The 24361-nt window shown below is 36.8% G+C and overlaps 1 protein-coding gene and 1 pseudogene across 1 annotated transcript; one reads left to right on the forward strand and one right to left on the reverse strand.

The window, feature by feature from the left end:
• Nucleotides 1-684: 684 nt before the first annotated feature.
• LOC140246717 (uncharacterized) lies at nucleotides 685-1272 on the reverse strand. Its single transcript, XM_072326057.1, has one exon. The coding sequence runs from the start codon at nucleotides 1270-1272 to the stop codon at nucleotides 685-687; it is 588 nt and encodes a 195-aa protein (XP_072182158.1).
• A 764-nt stretch (nucleotides 1273-2036) lies between these two features.
• Nucleotides 2037-15545, forward strand: LOC140246718 (deoxynucleoside triphosphate triphosphohydrolase SAMHD1-like; annotated as a pseudogene).
• The last annotated feature ends 8816 nt before the right edge of the window (nucleotides 15546-24361 follow it).

Genomic DNA, 24361 nt, shown 5'->3' on the forward strand with positions numbered 1-24361 from the left:
ATATTCATAAAATCATCATAATTAGATTGAGGAGGTCTGTATATAACTCCAAGCAGAATGTTTTTGCCCTTACAGACTGAAATTTCAATAAATAATGATTCTATTACATCATTCATATATTTCAGTTCTTCCTTTATAGCGTAATCATATATTCGGGGAACATATATAGCTACTCCACCACCTGGTCTATTTGATCTGTTGTTAATGACAATATCATAATCAGCAAGAACATTAATTGGACCTGACGCTGGAGTTTCAACAGACCACGTTTCAGAGAGGCCTATGATAGGTAACATGGGCAAATCAATATTATCAAGAAATAAGCGAAGCTTTTCAAAGTTTCGATTAGCACTTCTTATATTCAAATGGAAACAAAATAATTCGTCTCGTTCTAGCATTCGTAGATATTCTCTAAGGGTAGCTTCTGTAAAGTATGGCGATTGAGCAAGTTGACACGCTTCATCGTGGCTGTTAAACTCAATGTTAAGTTCGTCTAGATTGTCGGCTAAGATTCTAGTTGCAGTCCTATCAAACTTGGTGTTTCTAGCAGGTACATTTCGGTCTTTTTGAAATAAAGTAACAAAGTCATCATCTGTTAAGAGATTAAAAGGAAAAATATTGTTATCCAGCATTTAGCGGAAGGATCATAGTGGTAGACAACAAACAGAGGTATAATTCGTATATTTACTGTAGCTTTGACAGGTCCTCTTTCCTGTTGATGACACTGATTGCGCCTCCGTCGTTTTTCTTCACGTAGATTCGCCCGTTGTGGGTCCACAGGTACTTGTATCCGGCCAGCCTCCTTGCTCTGTTAGTTTCCTTCAGCAGCTCCCTGGTGGACGCGACAAGGTTTTCGTTGACGTAGATCCGTCCGTTGCCCTTAGAGCTGCTGCGGAGCCCGAAATCTTTCGTGGTGAAGTGCTGTAGCTTTCTTCGGCCGTCGTAGATCATGTTTCGTGAGCGTCGGTTGGTGAATCTCACGATTATCGGCCGTGGTCCCCGCTGATCATCCTCTTTTCCTATTCGATGAGCAATGTCGATGTCGCCAGCGCTCACATCTTCGGTGATCTTTTGAGCAATCTTTAAGACGATCTTTTCAGGGTTTTCACCCTTTTCTTCCGGCACGCCGGCGATTTCAAGGTTGACCCGACGGTGGTACTGATCAAGGTCATTAATTTGGTGAGTCAGATCGTCCACTCTTCCCTCCAGCTGCTGATTTTTTTGTTTGAGCTCGTGATTTTCTCCCTCCAGTCGCTCGGTGGTCTTTTTCATCTCCTCGAATTTGGCATTTAGAAAAGTAATAGAGTTCAATATGCCTTGCTGGCCCTCCTTGACCTCCGAGACCGCTTTCTCCAGTTGAGAAAATTTGTCGTTGAGAATACGTGAGAGATTTGCTACTTCATCTCTCAACGCGATATGTGATCATGTATTAGCTCATTGATAAAGTTTCATAAATTTTGCGTGATCGTTCGTTGGAATTATTTTTTTCAGCGCGATTTGTGCGTCACATCAATCACCACTTCATGAAAATGTGGTGAATGTATCAAACGCAACTCGCTGGTCATGCAATCGATAGCCTTGGTCAGCTCACTATTATTGCGTAATTCTAAAGCCCTCGCCGCTTGGCCGCCGACGCCGCCGCGCGCACCATGCTTTGTTTTGTCTTCAATGGGGTCAAGAGCAATGCTTCATTAGCATACGCCCTAGCAACGGAGGCGGAGTCTCGATCGGGCAAGAACAATAGGTGCGAAACGCAACGCAAAGGCGAGCGTTTGAAAAAAATGTAACCGAAAAAAATTGTCTCAGAAAAACTGTGATTTGGGACACTTGTACTCATTTTTACACATTTTTTACATTTTTTCTGTACAAATAGATAAAACATCAAGGAATCAAAATCCGTCATAAAAAAATTTCGAGCCGAGTAGTGCTTCCCCTTCATTTTCGGCTCATTACGGGAAAACTCCCCGTGCGACTTATGACTCATTTTGTCGGAGCGCCACACAAATGTATGAAACATCTTATGATTAATAACAACAATGAGTAGCTGTTATAGAAATAACGTAGTAAGCAACCTTCTGCTTCCAAACTTAAATCTTTACATTGATCACATCGTATTTAATACTTGAAAACCTTAATTTTCTCACTAATTGGTATTACCTCATATATTTTCGTTGATTGAAAAACAACATGTGTATGATGATATATGGTATTTTGCATGTCATTCTAATGCTTATCATGTATCTCATAAAAAATGAGAATTAATTCAATATCATTGAGCGAAAAGGTTTATGTGCATAAACATTACATTCTCATCACGTTGAATACATGTACAATTACCCTGAGCTTTTAAATTATCTTGTCACCCGTACCAGACAATCAACGACGTCATTCATGGCATGATCGAATTACCGTATTTCTGTCACCTTATAATCGACACACCGGAGTTTCAGCGCCTTCGTTTCATTAAACAGCTGGGACCAGTGTGTTATGTTTACCCTTGTGCAGTACACACTCGATTTGACCACTCCATCGGGTAGGCTATTTATTAATTTTTCATCCTCTCTTTCTATCCCTCTAATTTCTTTTTCTTTTTTGTTTCATGTGTTAAATAACGGAAACAAATAAATTTACAGTAGAACTGATATTATACTCTGCCCTTTGCCATAGGCATGCCATGGAATGTTTTCTCTACTTTCATGTATTTAAGTAACTGATCCATACCTTGATTCACCCAGCCGTTATCTGGCAACAGCATAAATGCACTTTCAATAGTGTTTTTTTTTCTTACAGTATTTTATTGGACAATATACGAGGAGTCTATTTCTTTCTCTCCTGTTCCTTCTCTCATCTTCCATCACCGCTATCCCTTTCTTCTTTGTTTTTTTTTTTTTTAATTTCTGCGCATCACTTGACTACATAACCATGAATGTTCTGTTGTGTGAAATTTTATTAATTTCGGCTTATTGGGGATTCTCTTGTATTGATTTTTTTTAATCATTATATCTCCGTTCTCTGTCACAATGAGTTGCTTACCTTTCTTGTGCAAAATCAGCAATGAATATTGATGAACTATGTGCATAATATAATCCGAAACTGATCATAGTTGAATACTTGTACCATGCAGAAACAGTTGGTGAAATGAAATGAAAATAAAATTTTGCTCAAGAAAAATAAGTCTTCAACAAAAGACGAGAAAATGAACATCTTCTGTTGGTTTTTTTTCTTTTAATGGCATTACTCATTTTCCCAGAAACCCTAATATTCCAATGCTCGAATGATCAAGTTTGTACGTGTGTGTCACACACAAACACAGTAATATAGCTTCTGACCATTCGAGCACTGAGAATCTAGGGTTTCTGGGACGAACAGTGAACTAGGGCTTTCTGTAGCTCAGTCGGTAGAGCACCGGACTAGCATCCGGAGGTCTCTGGTTCGAATCCCAATGGAATCCCATTTTCTTTGCTCAATTTACCACGAATATATATTTTCATAACTTGAATGTTGACTTTTCAATATCGGTCATAAAACCTTTGTTTAGATAAATATGAAAAAACACGCAATTTTCAGGTACGGTGCATAAATCCAAGACCTGGTGTTTACGACGTATTGCTACCTTCAAATCCCATTGACTTTAATATGTCTCGCCTATATATGTATTTTGGTTGATCTTGATGGATTTTTATAGACTAAGACTCCTGGTTTCAATGTGTTCAACAGTCTCAGTAATAGCCTACAGGAGTTATTTGATGTTATTCATTATATACAGCACCTATCAACAACAAAGACAATTATGTTAATAATGCTCGTCTTTGCATTCCTTCTTTTTGTATAACTTAGAGTCTGTTATATGGCTGGAGAGCTTGCAAAAAAGCTTCAATCTGAGGAAAACAGCAACATCACCGCTGTTGATGTACGATGCATGGAAATTGCCGGTTTGTGCCATGACCTCGGTCAAGGTCCCCTCTCTCATGTTTTCAAAGACTTTATGGCTGAACAAGGAAAGGACTGGAAGGTACTGAGAGAATAATGCTATAGGTCCTATTTTCACCAGTGTTGATACAATGGGGGAATTGTTCGTCTCATTTAAGACAGCTCATGAAGTCACCATGCATAGATGTTAAAAACAGAACCAACCAAAAGAAATAAAAAACACACACAAAACGCACGTTTACTTTTGACCTTTGACTCACATTTATTGTTTGAAATTTGAAATTAAAATTAATGTAAAAGAAGACTGAACCGCTAGTTTATATTCAGATATGTTGTTCTTCTTATTCCAAAAGACCAATCTGTGCAAAATGTTATTTATGCTGATGAGCTGAGGAGCCTAAATGTCGAGACGTACGAGGTGCACAACTAACATACTGATTACAAGCGCTCGCATACGCGAGCGTTAATTCGTACCGAGTAGCATACGACGTCGTAGGCTAGTATGGGCGTTTGTGTACTGTTCATCCATGTAGACATCTCAGATTCCACTAAATCAAATTATACCAAAATTACAGGATATACTTTATAGGTTATATCCAGGTACTCACTTAGATTTGAACGAAATCGGTTATCGAGAAGTATCAATATCGATGCTGACTTTCAAGTCGTCACTCAAAACAAACTTGCTCTTTGCGAGAGATCGCGGCGAGCACTGCCTCCACAATCGAGAACTGAAGGTTAGCCATCTAATACTGTGCGAACAGGGAATCTACGCGAGAGATACAACTCAATGTGCAATGATTGTGGCAAGCTGTGTGATTTAGGAACTATATTTTTCATTCAACTTGTCACAAATGATTTGTGTATTGATTTTTTTTTCTCCTGATTACTTGAAAGAGTTGTCTCATAATGTTAGATGGCTAACTCCTGTCTGTGCGCTCGCAGGAAGAGTACGCCGCGGTCGAAGTAACAGAGTAAATTTTGAGCGACGACATGAAAGTCAATATCAACACTTACGCGTCCCGATATGTGAATTGGTTCAAATTTACATGAGCAATTGGAAATGAGTCATAAAGTATTTCTTGTGATTGTGGTGCAATTTGGTATGGTGAATTTTGAGAATATCCACATGAATACGGAAGTATGCTAGCATTGGTTGTCTACACTACAGCGCCAACGCTGCGGGAGCTGCCTGGTCAGGCCACACTCCGGGATAACTCCTTCTAAAACTAGATCCAGCCCTTGGTGTGAATAAGACCACCAAGAGGTTTATCTTAGCTAAACATCGAAAATCCTAAAAACCCTATACCTTACCTACAAAATTTCAGCACAGGAACAACACAGTTTTCTACGGTCAGCATGTACGGGTAACTATGCCAATTTAATTTTTCATAGAGATTTGAAAATTTCTCCACATATTTGTGACCGTGCACCTCAAAACGAACAAAAAGTCGCACACACTGATTTTGCGTGAGGACTGAAAATAAGTGAAATTGGTCAACCTAGCCGAACTTGACTTTTTCATATTTTCTGAAAGAGCCGGTCTTCTTTTACTTTATGCTAAAATTTGGTATCATAAAACAGGCAGGAAAGTGTGTTTTTGAGCAGTTTATCTTGAACATTTTGGGTAGAATAGTGTGATTAGGTGTGTCTTTAGAATCCCTTTTTCATTTCTGAAAAACCTTGTCCACACTCTTCACTTTCAACTCTAATAACTTTTGAAAGGATAGTGCTACTAATTTTAAAGTTGGCATTTATTATGGACAGAATGTGTTAATGAGGCATGCCTAATTGCAATTTAATCTGATAATCCCTTCATTGTTGTTACTCTGGTGGTTTACTTCCTGTTTTTTGTCCCATTCATCGCACAGCCAGCACGGTTTGATAAAGATTAAGCGCTTGAATAGACACTGTACTTCACAGCCTCTTTTCTCAGTTCACACTTTTCCTGAGTTTGTGCATTCTTTCCAATATTTAGATAGGTTAGGAGAGTCCATTTGATTTGAGTTATACATCATTTTAAAGCTTAAAGTCTGCTCTTTCAGAATTTGGTCTTAACTAAAAATTCATGTCTGGCTACTTTTTGTTTGTTTTGAGGTGCAGGGTCATATTTTATCTAGGTAAAAAGATTTTAGAGAGATTTTTAACATATTTATTCCAGATTCATTTTGCAATTTGAATATTAAGATAACAGCTGTTTCAGTACTTCGTGCAACATTTCTAGTACTTTGGCATGTGTACTTTGTCTTGCCAAATAGGAGTTGTGCACCTGTGACGTACACCAATTTGTATGGATCGTTCCATGGCTTGCTTGTTTTCAATTTGTTTTCAAAGAAATCATAACAGGCTTACCCTGGGTTATTTTTTGTTTTTTGTTTTTGCTGTTGTTCTTGGGATTTTTTTCAGTTGTAGGCATCAAAAATTTTATATTAGACTCATATCACAATTAGAAAGTGTCGCACACTGTCTTCTTTTCACTTTCTTTTCTCCCCGCATTTCACTCTATCTGAATAGTCACCATCGCTGCTGCAGCAAAAGTTTGTATACACGTCATTACAGATCTATCATAACCGACTGTTGTTTTTCTTCTCAACTTTAAACCATTGTTTTAGCCCGAAGAAGAAAGTACTCGCATTCTGAGACATTTAATCACGAAAAACAACCTCATGGGCAAGCTTGAGGAGTTTGGTATCACTGAGGAGAAATTAGATATCATCTGTTAACTAATATGCAGCCAAACAACCGAGCGGAAAGGTGACAAGGTAGAAAGTCACTTTCTTTCTTTTTTAAGTAGATCATTACTTAGATGACGTCACTTAATGTATTCCTTCTTCAGAAATATTTCATTTACACACATTCAACTGGACGAAAAGGCATGAATGATAACAAATATAGCAACGACACATGAAATAACAAAGATAGCTTCATATATTCCCTATAATGTCTGTGTACTATAATTTTTCACGTGATCACGTTTTCTCTGGATCATTTGCAGTAGACAACTAACTACTGATAATGTTACCTCAGCCGGTTGATAGTATGAAATATGTCGACTTTTATCCGGTCAATAACACATCACAGAAAAATGTTTGCCACCTTTTTCAGTATTAAATGAGTTCCTCTTTTTTATCCTTTCTTTCGGTTAGCTTCACACCTAGCGCATTACAGATTCCAATATCAGAAGCAGCAATCAGTATTGTTGTTGTTTTTTTTAACATTAGTTATACAATAAACTTCGGTAGTCTTTACGAAAAAATGATAAAGTGAGTTTACTTTTTTTTTGTAATATTTATCTCGAATACCGTATGCACTTTTTGAATGGAATGTCATATTTCAACAACAATGACTGTATAGGTCTTCATAAACAATACACTTATCCATATCTGATATAGGAATAACTATATTAAGTCACGGATTGCACTGAATATAATTTTCAGTTAATTCCTGCAGAGAAGTTCTACCTCAGACAGATAGTTAAGAACATCGTCAATGGAATAGATGTCGACACCTGGGACTGTGTTGCAAGAGACGCACATTTTCTTGGCATAGCATCAGCATTCGAAATCGAACGAATTCTCTCACATGTCAAAATTTGCGAGGTCAAGCGTGCCGGGGAGGACAAGGCACTGAATGAACTGTGTTTCCGAGAAAAGGTAATGTTTCGTACTTCATGTTCGTACTTCAAATACGTTAAAATACAATCGTTATAAACGTTGACTTGTCACAAATACTTTCAGAAATGCTTTCAGATCATTTCACATGTAATATTCAAACACAATAGTTTATAGGAATGAAAATTAGATTCTAATTTTCCTAACCATTTCCGGAAGTGACAAGAAACTGTACGGTTTGAAATTAGTTCACATATGGAGACGCAATAAAGAAATATTTTTTTTTGTTAAATATATTATCAGCTCTCCGTTAAATTTCATGAACATTTAATATATATATATATATATATATATATATATATATATATATATATATATAATGGTATTATTATCCGCGTGTCGGAATAAGAGCATGAAGACGATGAAGACAAACAAGTTGACATAATGCATTAGAATCCAACTTCATTTATTTGTGAACAAAATTCTCGACCCTTTTGATCCGTGCAAGGGTCGAAAATTTGGTTTACAAATAAATGAAGTTGGATTCTAATGCATTATGTCAACTTGTTTGTCTTCATCGTCTTTATATATATATATATATATATATATATGTATATATATATATATATAGTGTATGTAAGGTCAAAATAAAGTATGTTTTATATAATTTAACAAAATGTTGAATTTTAAGACTTTAATGACACGAACAATACACCTAGAGAGAGAGAGAGAGGGGGGGGGGATGTGTCAAGCCCTGCCTCCTACAACTGCATAGTCAAAACTGGTTCCTTGGAGGAACAGGGGTGTTGCGACACGGATTGTCGCCCCTTCACGGATTGTCGCCCCCGAGGCGACAATCCGTGACGCTTGTGCAGTTCCCAGTTTTTGACCTCGAAGGCGACAATCCGTGATGACAAAGAATATGTTGCGGCACGGATTGTCGCCCCGTCACGGATTGTCGCCCCGGGCTCGGGGTGATTCCTCCGGTGTTAAGCTTTGGTGGGATGGGTATGACTGGTAAGTTATGCGTATGTGTGTGTGTGTGTGTGTGTATTGTGAGCTGCATGAGATATGATGTGTATGATTTGTAGGTGCGTACAATAAGTGACTTGTGTATGGGTTTCCGTATTGTTGTGTGTGTGTGTGTGTGTGTGTGTGTGTGTGTGTGTGTTTGGAGTATAATAATACAATATGTAGAAACTGTGCATGTGTGGTGGTTGTATAGTGCTAGTGGTTTGTTTGTTTGTGTGTATGCGTGTGCCTGTATGCTTACGTGTGTATGCGGTATATGGTGGCTTATGTGTATATCAAAGGGTATGTGATGGTGCGTGTTTGTGGGCACAATTTTGTGCCTGCATGAGTATCTGAGGGGTTTGGTGTTCGTGGGCTACGTAGGCCCTACGTATGTGTGTTGTGTGTGAGCGTTCGTGTGTCTACTTAAGGCCCCAGTCACATAATGCTCTGCGTCCGGCGTTACGCCCAAATAAGTCTTTTTTTTTTTTTTTCTGCGGACACCCGGGGATCTCTTGCTGTCATTAGAGCATTTTTACAAAACATACGGGAAAAAATATGCGGGGCGATACGGAGAGATAGATAACTCGATTATAGACCAACCCTACTAATAATTTCTTCACGAGAAAGTTTTCACATGCAGGGCCCTACCAAACCTACATTCCTTGAATATATTGGTTTGGATCATTTAGCACCTTCTTACTTACAAGGGCATATACATAAAAAAGCACAAATACATTACACAAATCTAGAATGAAATCAGTCATAAAAAAACCCGACCACCACCCCCTCCCCAACCGAAACAAACCTAGGGCCTACATCTATCCTAAATATTAAATCCTACCAACATCTGTCATGCCATTTATAACTATCCTTCTTCAAATCCAATCCCCAACCCACCAACCCCTGATTAAACAAAACCTAAATCATCCTACACCCACATTCACCAACCCAAATACATACATACACACACACACACACAGACACACACACACACGAAGGTTCGCTATTCGGAAGTTTCGTTTTTTTTTTTATTTATCCGAAACACACAATTCCCTATACCTAGAGGTTCGTTGATCCAAAAATGAAATTCGGAATAACGAACCTTCGGAATAAAGAGCCTTCGGACGAATGAGCCTTCAGAATAACAAACGTTTGAAATGACGAAATGTAACCCCCTTCCCACATACACAAGCACACCCGAACCGATACCACATTCCTTCCTGATGAAACGACTTCCCAATGTTGATAAATAAGACATAATGGACCGTATGCAGAAAAGCCGCATCCGCCCGCACGCAAGCTCCACTCCGAATTCATATACAAATCCGTCAAACAAACTCATCAAATTCAAAGCTGCTGATAAAATCAATATCAACGTTTATGCCAGCAACAGCTTACTAGGTGTCCCTCCCCACGCGAAGCTAAAAAAAAACACATACGCAAAAAACTGACATAATAAACACATTCTTCCATCACACACACACACACACACACGCACACACAAACGGACACTAAATTATCATGTGCACGCGCACATTCACACTTCCTTGAAACCTTTCCATTACTTTCTACATGGCATGTTTGCATGGATGTAGCCATGTAAGTTATGTGTTAGTATTCCAATGATTATGTCCAGTACGATATTACCCAGCAAAATGTGATTCCGCGCGACAATCCGTGCCGCCAACGCCCGTCACGGATTGTCGCCCCGAGCAGGAGGCGACAATCGGTGTAGGGGCGACAATCCGTGTCCCAACAAGGGGTGTGCTTTAGACACAGTCTGTTGGTGACTAGTCCTCCAAGCTAGTTATTTTTTTTTCTTTAAAGGTGCATAGTCCCGGTAGTGTAGAGGGCGCTGTTGATTATACTGCCAATCACCGTTAGCATTGATACGAAGATTACCGAAGTTGAGCTGTCATCAAGAGTAAAGTGCGTAGGTGTTGCTAAGTAACGTTGCCTTCGTTGTCTTCTCTGCGCATCGCGCAGTCTGTAGTAATGCAGGGTGCGTGCATAATGTGCTTGTTATTATGATATCACAAAAGAAGTTTGCTAAAGCCGTCAACCCCCTCAGCCGAATCATGAGCCGAACTGTGAGTCGACCACTGACTACAGCGTAAGCGCTAAAGAGGAGTTGATAGCGTAGTTCTCTATAGGAAATTTGCGCCGTGCGCCCGCGTACGCATTTGACTAAAACACCGGGACCATGCACCTTTAAGAAATCATACAAGGAAACATAATTTAATTTTTGTATATACAACGAAACTTTTACTCTGTAATCATGGAAAATGTAATCATGATGTAAATTGTCTTTCAAAATGTGTTTTCATGCTGTCATTAAATCAAATTACCCTTTTCTCTCATTTGAACTAGTAAGATAAATGAATCATGTGCTTTCTTTTTTCTTCTATGCTTTTTTGTAGGTTGCAAATGACATAAACCACATGTTTGTAACACGGCGTCATATTTTTGATGCAGCCTATCATCACAGGGTGACTATCGCGATATCAATTATGTAAGCACCACGCTAGAGGGGTCCATACTATCAATAATCACCAAAAAATAGAAAATAATAATGCAGATTGGTGCAAAATCTTTTTTTTTTTGTTGCATACATAGAGATACCTAGATATGAAAAACCCAAGTCCAAATTTGGCTCGCCTCTCTGGAGACCCTTTACGAAGTCATACAAGGAAAGATAATCAGTAGAATGTTTTACACTTAAATTTATATGAATACCATTCCACTCTTCCAATCATGTCATGATTTCTATTTTCTATATTTTTTTTCTCTAATGAATTTGGGTCCCTTAGAAATTCAGGTACATATATTCTTGATAATTTGACCCTGCATCACAAAACCAGCAAAAAGTCGCCAACAGGGATTAGTTAAGGGCAGACTCTGAAAGAGCAGACTTTAGATAACTCAAATCAAATGAACTGCCTAAATACTGGAAAGAAAGCACACACTCTGGGAAGGTGTGAACTGAGAAAAGAAGCTTTGAAATACTGAGTGAATTCAAGTGCTTAATCTTCACCAAGCCGTGCTAGCTGTTCGATGAAATGGACAAAACACACGATGTCAACCACTGGAGCAACAACACTGAATAGATTACCACATTAAGCTGAAATTGAATATGTTGTATTAACTCATTACGTCCATGATTAATGCCAATTTTCAAAGCAGTTACGTAGCGTATCATTTCAAAAGTTATTTGACTTGAAAGTGAAGTGTGTGCAAAGGATTGCAAGATATGAAGACAAGTGTCTAAGAAATACCTGATCATTCCAAAACTGGTGAAAACACACTTTCCCATTTATGTTATGATCCCACACTAAAGAATAATGTAGAAGAAGGATAGCTCTTTCAGAAATTATAAACAACTAAATATTGACTCGGTTGACTCATTTCACCATTTTTTGGTCGTCAAGTAAAATTATGTGAGGAGGCTTTATGTTGGTTTCGTGGTGCACGTCACATCTTATAAATGTATATTTTAGCATGCCCACAAATATTAGCGAAAGAGGACGATAATAGGATAAATAATTCCAAGCCTAAGAACAATTTTCTTTGTTTATGTCGTATATGATATATTCAAGTGTATGCTTCTGTGTGTGGGGGTGGATGTGTGTGTCAGTCTATAAGTCTTTATAAATTATTCCAATATTTATTGAATCTCATCAAGAACCACTACATTTTATGATACAATTTCCTCACAGGTCACCTTTAGTGATATCTTTTTAATCAATTTACAAGCCCATGAACACGATGCTTATCAAGATTTTTTTTTTTCAAAAAGTAACATTTTATTTTTTGCTGTTAAGAATGGACCTATTATGATCAACTGGTAAAACTTGTTTAATTGTTAGGTATAAAGATGCATTTCGAGCAGCAGCAAGACATATCAAGTTTTACGGAGCTAACGGGTAAGTCATCCTTCACAAGTTTAAGTGAATTGCTCATTCTTTACTTCAAGTAGAATATTAAGCACTTAGTAACTTGTGCATTAGTGTTTTTCTTCAGTATAAATCTCATCCTATATCGCGGTAACATATTTGGAGAGTGTGTGGCATGTTCAGTATTTCTAATAATTCACGTCTATATTATAAATTACATCCTAGACCTCGTATCTACAAATGTCAAATGTTCAGGAGAGCCAAATAACATGGCGGCCAAAGCACTAGAGTATTTTATGCGACAGCCTTTCCTTTGACATGCCGTTTTGGCTTCACTTTTTTGTAGTACGACAGTTGGGATCGGGATAGGACATCATTAGCCCATCATTTGACCATCAATCCAAAAAGTCCTTTTCAACAAAATTTCATATACAAGGTTTTGTCACCCAAGCGAAGATATATATGAAAAAAAAAAAAAAGAGAGACGTGGCTACATTTTGTGTGCTGTCGTCTTTGGAAGAGTAATGATGATGAAAACAATCATGCTTCTCCTGCTTAAAATAAACGTATACCTAATTTGACATGCCTATATAATTTGTTTTAATTTGTTTGTTTCTTTCTTTTTCGAAGCAAATTCAATCTCACAAATTGCGTTGAGGACGAGGAAGCATTCTGTCAGGCCACCGATGGCATTGTTCATGTCATAATGCAGTCGAGATCCACAGAGCCGGGTATGATGAAAGCTAAACACATCCTTCATCGAATCCACTGCCGACAGCTTTACCAATGCATCACAGAGATTCCACAAGCTAATATAAAGGTTAAATTGCGTACCCAATCTGCGTCTTGCTCTCTACATTTACGTTTATGCAATGGACTGTCGGTGAACGGAAATTTGACAACGCTTGAACGTCCATGCCATTCGATTTATTTTTATTTTATTTTTCATGATAAAAATTTGAATGAGGAATTTTAGGTGATATCTTAAAGTAACAATTCATTTATAAGTAGTCTGAATTGTTATATCGTAATTATTACACCATTGTATTTAGATACACACATATACATATATACGTGTGTGATTGAATATATCCTTGTATGCTTTGTGCGAGTGCGCGCGCGCAACTATTAAAGCAATCAGAGAATGTCAAATTGGAACGTTTTTGGAACGATTTCCCAGTGATATATGTTATGTTCTTTGACATAACCATAATTATTATATTTATACCCATGCCATTAAAACCAGGTTTGTTTTCAAGTATCACTGTTCTTTTTCTTATTTCAGTTAAGCACTACGGATCCAAACGTACTCATAAAGAAGCTTATTTCTCGAAATGACATCTCACCTTTACAGAAAAGCATCTGGAAAAAAGACAATCTCTTCGTAGAGGTATGCAATATACTTGTGGATGACAACTTAACGTTTTTATTTCAAGGGATTAAAATACAATAACAAGGACTCAATATTTTCCCCTGAAGGCACGTTCAACAAAAACATTACAAATTTGAGATTTTATGATATAAAACGTGAAAAGAGCAACCGTGTATTATCGCAAGGGATAGCAACACTAATTTTGGAGGATGGGAATACGGCTTTAAATTTTGATAGGGAAATCGATAATGAAAATCTCCAGCAGTCAAGGTGCATTTTTCTCCACACACCGTACGGTATAAATCTGAAATACAAATGTAACAACACCTTATTGCTATCACGACTACAATATTTTATGTTGTTTCTTTATATATAAAACGACTACAAAGGCAATGAATTCATGATTACAGGAAATGTTAGTTTCATCCTCCCATCCCGATATTTCTATATATGTATATATATATATATATATATGACCCTGTATCACAAAGCCAACAAAAAGTCGCAAGATATAGATTTTTAGTTGAGGGCAGATTCTGAAATAAACTCTAAGCTTTAAAATGATGTATAACTCAATTCAAATGAACGTTGCTAATCTGCCTAAATATTGTAAAGAAGGCACACTCTTTGGAAAATGTGAACTGAGACAAGAGGCTGTAAAGTACAGGGTGTATTCAAGCGGTTAATCTTTCACCAAGCCGTGTAGCTGTACAATGAAAGGGACAAAACATAAGATGTCAACCACTGGATCAGCAACAATGAAGGAATTATCAGGAATTAACACATTCCGTCCATGATTAATGTAACCTTAGATAGCGGTAGAGCCTTCCTTTCAAAAGTTATTAGACTTGAAAGTGAAGGGTGTACAAAGGAATTCAAGAAATGAAAAGGGGCCTCTAATACATAACTAATAATTCTACTCTCCCCGAAAAAGGGTCATGTTATGATCCCAAACTAAAGAATCATGTAAAAGAAAGATAGCTCTTTCATAAAATATGAAAAACTCAGGATTGACTTAGATGACCCATTTCACCTGTTTTGAGTCCTCGCGTAAAATCAAGGTGTGCGACCTTTAGTTTGTTTTGTGGTGCACGGTCATATAATATGTAACATGAACTGTATGTATATGGTTTATGTGAACTGTGTTTAACTAATGACATTTATTTCTTGCTAGCCCCTACATGCAAAACAAAGACAAACAACAGCATAATTGACAAATTTGCATTGAGCATTATTACCACTGCTTTAAAGGGACTGCACAGTACTAGTTTAGGTAAGGGATTCATGTTTTGAACACTTCTAAGTGAGATAATGAGAAACCTCTTATGAAATTTGAAAGAGCATGTAATTTTAAGAAGGATTCAACGTTTATTTGATGAAAATTGGTTTTGAAATGGCTGAGATATCCAAAAAAGTGATAATAATAAAAGGCGACAGGCCACAACTTTATTAGGATCTCTTTGTTTCACATTGTTTTTGGATATCTAAGCCATTTCAAAACTGATTTTCATCAAATAAACTTTTGATACCCTTTAGAATTGCATGCTCTTTGACATCTCATAGAGTGGTTTCTGAATATCTCGCAAAACGTTAAAAGCTAAATCCTCACCTCGACCAGAACTGTACACACCCTTTAAACATGTTGCAATTAACCCAATAGGTATCGAAAAGCAGGTACGGGATGAGAGACGAGAATCCATTGTTCAGCATACCGTTCTACGATAAGGAGCAGAATAACCAGGCACAACCACTGCAACCTGACAAGGTAAACAGAGCTTAAATCGAAGCGTTAACGTTCTAATAGTCGGAGACACCTGTTCTCACTTTCAAGGTCAATTATTTAATTTATAATGTATATATATATATATATATATATATATATATATATATATATATATAAAATTATTGGGGGCATGGGGGAATTATGTAATTTGTTGATATTATTAAGATATATCGGTAATTAGGGGGAATTGAAAAAAAAAAAAACATAAACAAATATTTTAATTCAAAAACAGTCGATCCCATAATTGATAAGTGAAAACTAGCTGCCTAACTAAACTTTAATGTGTCACCAAGGAAAATATTTCCTTTCTTTCCTAGGATCAATATTGCATCATATATATATATTTTTTTGTACATTGTTAATTGTCCTTAGCGTAAAATGAGCTTTGGTGAATTATATGACAAATCTATGTGGCGAAACATATGGTGCATTGGGAGAACTCTCATATATTTGTATATACATATATATATATATATATATATATATATGAGAGAGAGAGAGAGAGAGAGAGAGAGAGAGAGCACACGTATACCCTTGTGTGTATGTCTGCTTCAGAAACGGATTTTAATCTAACATCACATGGCATCCTGGTCGCTGATGAAGAATGCGATGACTAACCTGTTTGTTTCTAAATCATGCGCTTTCCTCGTCAGGATAAAGCGTTTACAGTCTAATGCCATTTTATGTTGTCATCATATATATGTATATATATATATATATATATATATATATATATATATATATATATATGAGATTGAAACCATGGCATTAAAACGCTATATCCTGGCGAGGAAATTAAGCGCATGTTTTAGAACAAGACACCAAACAGGTTAGTCATCGCATTCTTCATCAGCGACCAGGATGCGATGTGATGTTATATTAAAAATCCGTTTCTGAAGCAGAACATACACACAAGGGTATACGTCTGCTCCTGGGCGGACGGATTTCAAAACTAACCTGCTTGTGATGGAATGCGTCTAGACTGGTAGTTGCTGCCACAGTGCATGGTAACCGCGCAGTGTGAATGTGCGCGTTTGGCGTAGCAACGACGCATCCATGGACTGGCATGGTTCCCTCCACGAAGAGCCAAAGATGAAAGGATGAAATCAGTGTTTAAAAAAACATGACAAATATGAATCCCTGATAGCTTTTTAATGGACTTATATTGCCAACGTCATGCTCCCATTTACTATCACGAAGATAAACGGTTCAGAGACCCACCTCATCTTGTCTTTCACTGACGCAAACTCACACCTCCGGCCCCCATAGAGACATCCCAGCCAGTAGTTGTGCCTTGTCCGTCTTCAGTCTAATGCCATTTTATGTTTTTATCATATATATATATATATATATATATATATATATATATATATATCTATATATATATATTCATATATATATATATACTGCGTGTCAAAAAAAAAAAAAAAGAAGCGGAACGGTGGATTTTCAGTACCTTGCGTTCTAAAAGTGATATATTTTTTGACATCATTTGAAAAAGCATTATCCGCAAACGACAATGATATCAAAGTCATTAAATTTGGTTCAGTACTTTTTAAATGTAATGATTATGGTATCATTGTCTTCTACGGAAGATACTCTTTCTAATGATGCCAAATAGTATATCACTTTTAGAACGCAAGGTACTGAAAATCCACTGTTCTGTTTTTTTAGGGACACCCAGTATATATGAGTATCTGAATATAAGAACGACCCAAGTCCATGGAAGGCCATTTCGAGTAAACGTTAAAAAATCATATCTTTTTTATTTGCCCAATAATATTCAATTTAACTGTGATAGGAAGGCAACATTGTATATACACATTAGAACATATATTATTATGACAATCAACATTTATATCAAGTGTGGAGAGGCCATTTTGTGTGATGGACTAGGGTCGTTCTTTGATTCATATGGACTTGGGTCGTTCTTTGATTCATATGGACTTGGGTCGTTCTTTGAATCATATATACAGGATGAGGATAGGCTGCTGTATGAGATGAGAGAAGCGATGAGAGAGGGCGCTTGTAAATATGAATGTAAAAATGACCCAAGTCCTGGACTTGAGTCATTCTTACATTCATATAAGATTTCACTCATTCATTTCAGGCACTTCCGGGGGTAATTAGGATTTATTATTTATACACAAGATGAGTCCATGCATAATCTAGAATTTCCCATGTCAAACTGAATTTGACCAAAAAATTGGCATTGGGTCGTTGTTATATTCAGGTCTTTAATTATAGAAGTATACTTTATGGCATATAAGGCCAAGACATATAAATTCTTTATGTAGATTCTTAGATTTCTTTTCTACGGTTTCGATTTTCCTCACTTATTGTTTCTCAAATTACTTCCAGTTATACTGCATTGCTCGTCTTTTTCCCAATTTCTTCTACTTAGATACCAGCTGATATCCCCCAACAGTTGAAAGAAGTGACAGTTCGAATCTTTACTAGCGTGACTGGTTTTGAGATCATAGAGGCTCGGGATTACGTGGAAAAAAAGCTTGTCTGACATCATGCCATGAAGCCAATGATGTACCCATCCGTGTTGGACGCTTCGCCATTTATAATCAATCGTCTTTCCTGTTTATTCTAGTGTTCGTCTTTTAACTGTCTCAGAAGTACAAGTCTACCGGGAGTAACATCCATTATACGTGGTACTTTCACTTGTAAGTCAGGTCTCCATTCAGGGTTGAACCTGATTTTCTTTTTTAATTCATTTATTGGTATTAACAATTGTGTCTTTGAACACGTACGGACCAAAAAGCAAAAGACGAAATATCGGATTATGTAGTTATAATGATAATATCTTAAAAGAAAAAATATATATTAATGACAGGAAAGATTATAATACAAATAAAACCCTTAGCCTTAACTCTTTATGTTCAACGTTCGCACGTCCGATCGATACATCGCCGAATGCCGCAGTAAAACGACATTTTTCTCACACTCCGTTCGTCTCACATATAGCTTGCATTTTACGTGGTGATTTTACTATCAAGCCGTGTTTTTGTTACTGTTTTGTGTTCAAAAGTTATTATTTTACAGTCATGCAGCTACTTGTCATTTCAAAGAAATACAATCATCGATTTGTTTTACAATTTTGATCAAAGCAAAGCTTGGCATTTTCTCTTACAACTTCACTCACTACCAGAAATGTAAATAGAAGTTGCATAGATTTGAAAACGCAATGTTTTCTTAAAGCGTGACTACGTTGGAGTCCCAGAATATGGCACACGGGGGGATTTCCATCATGGCTCATTAAAAAAAAAAGATAATAATTAAACTGCCCTAACTCAACACGTTAAATGCTGAAGAATTCAACGCAACTGAGTACTCTGGTAACAATCCATTTATGTGGGAAAAGAAGAGAAATCGCAGTCACAACAACAATAATAATAACTAAACAATAACAATAATAATCATCTGACGTCTCTCCCATCGTTTTCATGTAAATTTAAACAAAAGGTATTAGACTAAAATTAATGACCCATCGATTGGGCCAGCGACAGCATTGAAATTCCAACCCAGTTACAGTCATCTATTCATTTCGAATCATTTTTCTTTTTAATCAAGAAGGGCAAATTTCAATATTGGCGATCGTATACAAAAGTCTGTACCAACACTTCAAAGAACAATCAATGGTCAAGAATCTTAGAGAAAGATGTATGCAACCTCTTGTTCAATTCTTGGTCGACATTCGAGGAAATATACTGTTGCGGGAAAATGGGTGTTGTTGCACTGACTACTGGGGGTGGCAGGATGTTTACCGAGCGGGAATGATACCCCCAATAGAAAGGCACATTTTCCGCAATGGAAGAGAGTTAATTAGTTAGATATAAGGTGCATCAGGTACATTCACACAATTCATTCACCATCACGATGAGAGGGCTGCAACATAGTTCAATCGGAAGAGCGTATGTTCCGGGCAAAAACTGCTATTTTATTGGCAGATATACTTCTCGTTGACAAACGTACATGATCAAAATGAGTTATGACAGGACTTGTGCAATCACTCTAACAGCATGACACGACGATTTTCGCTAAAGTCCTTAGATTCAAGAAGTCGCTCCTCTTAAGAAGTAAAGTTCCAGAAGTCCAAAAAGTTAAGTCCCTTGCTTAGACAGAGCAATCGATATTTATACCTCTATGCTCAGTGTATTTCTTTAAACTTACAAAGGTATTCGGGCAATTCAAATTATGCGGAAACTATGAGGAACATAGAATATTTGGGGCGTATACCTTCATATTAGGTAAAACATAGAATTCTTTAGTGGACTATACACAACATAAAATTCCAAACGATGTAATGCGAGGAATGGACAGAATTTACGGAATGTGCAAGGAATGTGTACTTTATCAGAGATTCAGTCTAGAACGGAAACCCACTTGTTATGGAATGTGCCCTACTAGGTACTTTATGAGGTAGAGTTATGCCAAAAATCCTAGGAGGAGAAACCCTAGAAAGTGTCAACATGGAGGGGCGTGCTTGGCACGTGCGGAACGTAAACATTGAGCCCACGAGAATTCGCTGGGGAGGGTGAGTGGTTTTCATCTACAACAAGGCACTTATTGTTCTGCATGGTCAGTGCAGGGAGGTGGGTCCCTGGTCAGTGGTTTTCTGCTTATCCATATTCGTAACACTACTTAATACTACTGAGTCGATCGCATCTGCATCTGTTTCTACATTGGCATGTCAGTTTCCAACACGATATGTTATGTGCAAATGACATTTTGTGGAATTTCACTTATATTTCCTTGACAGTTTTATCGTTAATAAATGCATAAAGGGCAGTTTGTTTGTTTGTTTGTTTGTTTTATTCTGAAACCAGTCCCGTCTCATTATTCTTCAATCATGTGGGAAAAGAAAGGAAAAGTCTAAAAAGACAATCACGTGCTTTGAAGAAAACATCTTTCGTCGACAATCCTCATTCTACATACTTATTTCTTTAAAGTGTCATAAATAATACACGCAGGCAGGCATGATCGCAAACGCGCACACACTTAGGACCTACACAGTACACAATATATAAAAGAGGACGCGTTACACGTATAATGAAAATAGAGGAAAGAAAATACGGAAAGCATTAAAAGAACACACATATGTCAATATTTCTGGACGGTTTTATTCATTTACATGTTATTCTACAGCCAGGCCGTAATAAAATCACAGTATCACTTTTTTATATAATTAAGAGAATATGGCAATTCATGTACTCATTTTTTTTTTTAATCTGCCACTTTGATTTCATGTGGGTAACAAAATTATTATACACGATATTTATAGTAAATTATATTAGTTCTGCTAGTTCTAGTTCTAGTATTCTATTAGTATATTCAGATGCCTACCTCTGAGCAAGGCATTTTAATCTCATTGTCTAGTCAGTCAGAATATACTTTAAGCAGCCTGTCGAAGCTTTTTGCTTTCTTTTGAACTCATTTCTGCTGTCCGTAGCGATTAGGTAATCATTCAATCGTTTCAATCAAATTCAAGTCAACATTATTCTATAATGAAATTCAACTCTACAAGGGTTTATTCTAGTCAAATCCAATTATATCCCCGTTGATCATTAATCGTCAATACAATTCCATGATGACAATCACAACTGAAATATGAAAATCGTGTATTATATTCTTTTGTTTTTAATTCTATTTCATCTGCAATTATTGAAAGCCGGATGTTTTGTGAAGATACAGTTCACGTTGTCGTGGATGTATACTGCGATGATATTAATATGTATGCTTGACGGTGTGTGTGTGTGTATGTGTGTGGGTCTGTCTGTCTTTCTGTGGGAGTCAACGACATAATTTCATCACACTTGTTCCGAACCGAAGAACGAAACATTTACAATGGCCTTACATGTGATATCAACACATCAACTAGGCCCTTTTACAATAGCCCCTAATGATTATGTCATTACACACATCAATCTGCTTCAAAGTCATAATGTCTGGTTACTGTTTTTGCAGTTGCAGTTGTACATATATATATATATATATATATATATATATATATATGCGTGTAATATAAACTATACAGACACTAAAGTCAATATCGTAGCACGTGAAAACATCATCAGTTATTCGTAATCATGCTGTATCATTTCAAATAATTGATAATCAAAATTGATACTAAATAAAATTTTAATCAACGCAAACTCGGAGGCTTGAAGAAGTGACAGTTTTATTTGGGAACTGAGATTGGACTTCCTACTGAATAGCGCGGTGCTAAAACCGAACATCATTTCCTATAGTACTTTAATTTTCACGAAAATTTAAGGAATATTTGACCTATTCTGGGGTATCGAAGAGTCACAACAGGTGTACTTGGATGGAAATGTCCGTACATATATAATTATATATATATGTGTGTGTGTAAATGTATAACTCAGCTTGTTTAGAGCCGTTTTACGTGATAATGTATTTTGCTATTCAAATTTATGAAGTTCTTCAAACGTGATGTTTTAATTGCAACTGATTGACAAATTGCCCTACATCGACAGGAGGTCGTGGGTTCGAATCCTGCTTGAGTATGTACGCCCATGATTTTTTATCATGGCTACTACTAAAACACTAATCAATTCAGTGCTTATTTACGTCGATGTAGGGCAATTTGTCAATCAGTTGCAATGTATTTTGCATTCTTCATAAAATAATGTTATTATTAATTAGCATGGAAAATGAAGATCCGCCCACATTGTTATTGGTTTGAAGTAAGTTAAGTACATGATAAGCTATGAAACCTATTAGGCCTAGCATATATGACACTTCTGGAGTCGTGGGTGTGCATGCAGTAGATTTAAATGATTGAACAGAGTCCTCTATTTTTTTTTCTCATCAAGTATAGTGAAACGTACCGTTGGTGGAAGTTCTGTTTTCAGTTTCGTATGTCGGTCTGTCTTTTTGTCTTGTCCGGTCGTCTGTCTGTCTGTTTGTTTACAAAACTAAAATCTTCCAAAGTGGTAGAGTTGAAATTTAACAGTTTGCTTTTTCCTTTTTTTATAACTCAATAACCCAATTATGGGCATGCAAGTTCAAAATCGATGATTATAAAACATGAAAAGATTAAAAATCATACTTATACAACAAGGTAATATCGATTGTTCATGTTGAGTTTTAAAATAGAAATCTGTTTGGGTTATGAGGTCAAAGGTCATAAGGGTTAGAATGAACACTGGAAATAAGTTTTATCTCCTCATAACTAAAACAAAAAAATATTGAATTTTCACCAAACTTGACAGGTTATATAGGCGCCATAAAAGACTAAAGCTAAGCGGAATATCCAAATGATCCAAGAACGGAAGATTGGATGTGTTCTTAGTAAAGTATAGTGACGTAAGAAGAAACAATGAAATTGAAGCTAATGAGGTCAAAGGTTATAGCGTCATAAAGGACATAAAATGAACTAAATCTCCAAATTAACTAAAAACCTGTAATCGGATTCTCGCCACATGTGGGTAAATAAGGAATTAAGAAAGAAACAATGTTATTTAGAGGTTGTGAGGACAAAGCTCAAAAGCTATGGCGTCAAATAGGATATAGAATAACTTCCTGTACCACTATGGTTGCGTTGAATACATTGCCTATGAAGTCTACACTGCGTTTAAGAATGACCATTTCAACAACGCAGTATACTGCTATGTGGAGGTATCCACTGTGTTACATTTCGGATTACGTTGAAATATCATAAGAAAGCAAATACAATTGCTTGGATGGTGAAGAAAATTGATAGGGATGCTCTTTGTAGACTAATATTCACTGGCGTATTTCCAGCACCGTAATGCACATTAAAGGAAAAAAGTGATTAGTGCGATCATTAAAGTATCAACAAAACTGGAATCGATAGAACTATGATAAATCCTTACAACATAAATGTGAGCATACAAACACAAAAACTTGAAATACCATTCAAAGGTCATAAATGTATGCCCGCACGCACGTACACTTATTGCATGGGCTGTTTCAATATTTTGAAATGGTTGTGGCGAAGTAATGTTATCTAAAAAATAAGAACAATTTGTACTGTTAATTACTAAAGGGATTTAACTTAAAAAAAAAAAAGAGGGATGCACGCCCAACTTTACACAAGTACACCTGCCCACAATAGAAAGCACACACAAGACACCAACACACTCACACAAATACAGGCATCTTAAACTGCATTCGAGCACATGTCATCTATCATAAGTCTCCCTGATCGGAATAGATTCTGTCAGCTCTTCGCCCGTATTCTTCCTCGTCAAGGTGTCCTCGCGTTATGGATCGCTCATACGAATTTGTCATAGCAGCATGATTTTATAACACGTATTGATTACATATGGAAGAAACGACCGGGGATAAAACCACTACAGAAAAGTGGAAAAATTCAATCGGAAATGCAAATGCTGTTGAGAAAAATAATACCATTAGTGAAGACGAATAATAAAAAGCTTATACAAGTAAAGACAAAGTAATATATATGCATATCTTTGTATAATTTTGTTTTTCAAACCTCGTCTGTATGGAAGGTTACCTGAGCCATTAATAACATTTAATAAACGATGTATTTACTGCGGAAACTTTGATGTTTGAAATAGCCAAACACTATAGTTAAACTTTGGAAAAAGTCAGTGGCCCTTCATGCTCTCGGGAACAATGAATCTGTATGGTACGCCGACGGGGACCTAGCACCAGCGACTCGGACCAACATGTCAATAATAGCTTGAGTACATTCCACAATAAAAAGCACATGTATACTTTCAAAGGACCATCC

This window comes from Diadema setosum, chromosome 3, assembly GCF_964275005.1.
Source record: "Diadema setosum chromosome 3, eeDiaSeto1, whole genome shotgun sequence".
Classification (NCBI taxonomy): Eukaryota; Metazoa; Echinodermata; class Echinoidea; order Diadematoida; family Diadematidae; genus Diadema; species Diadema setosum.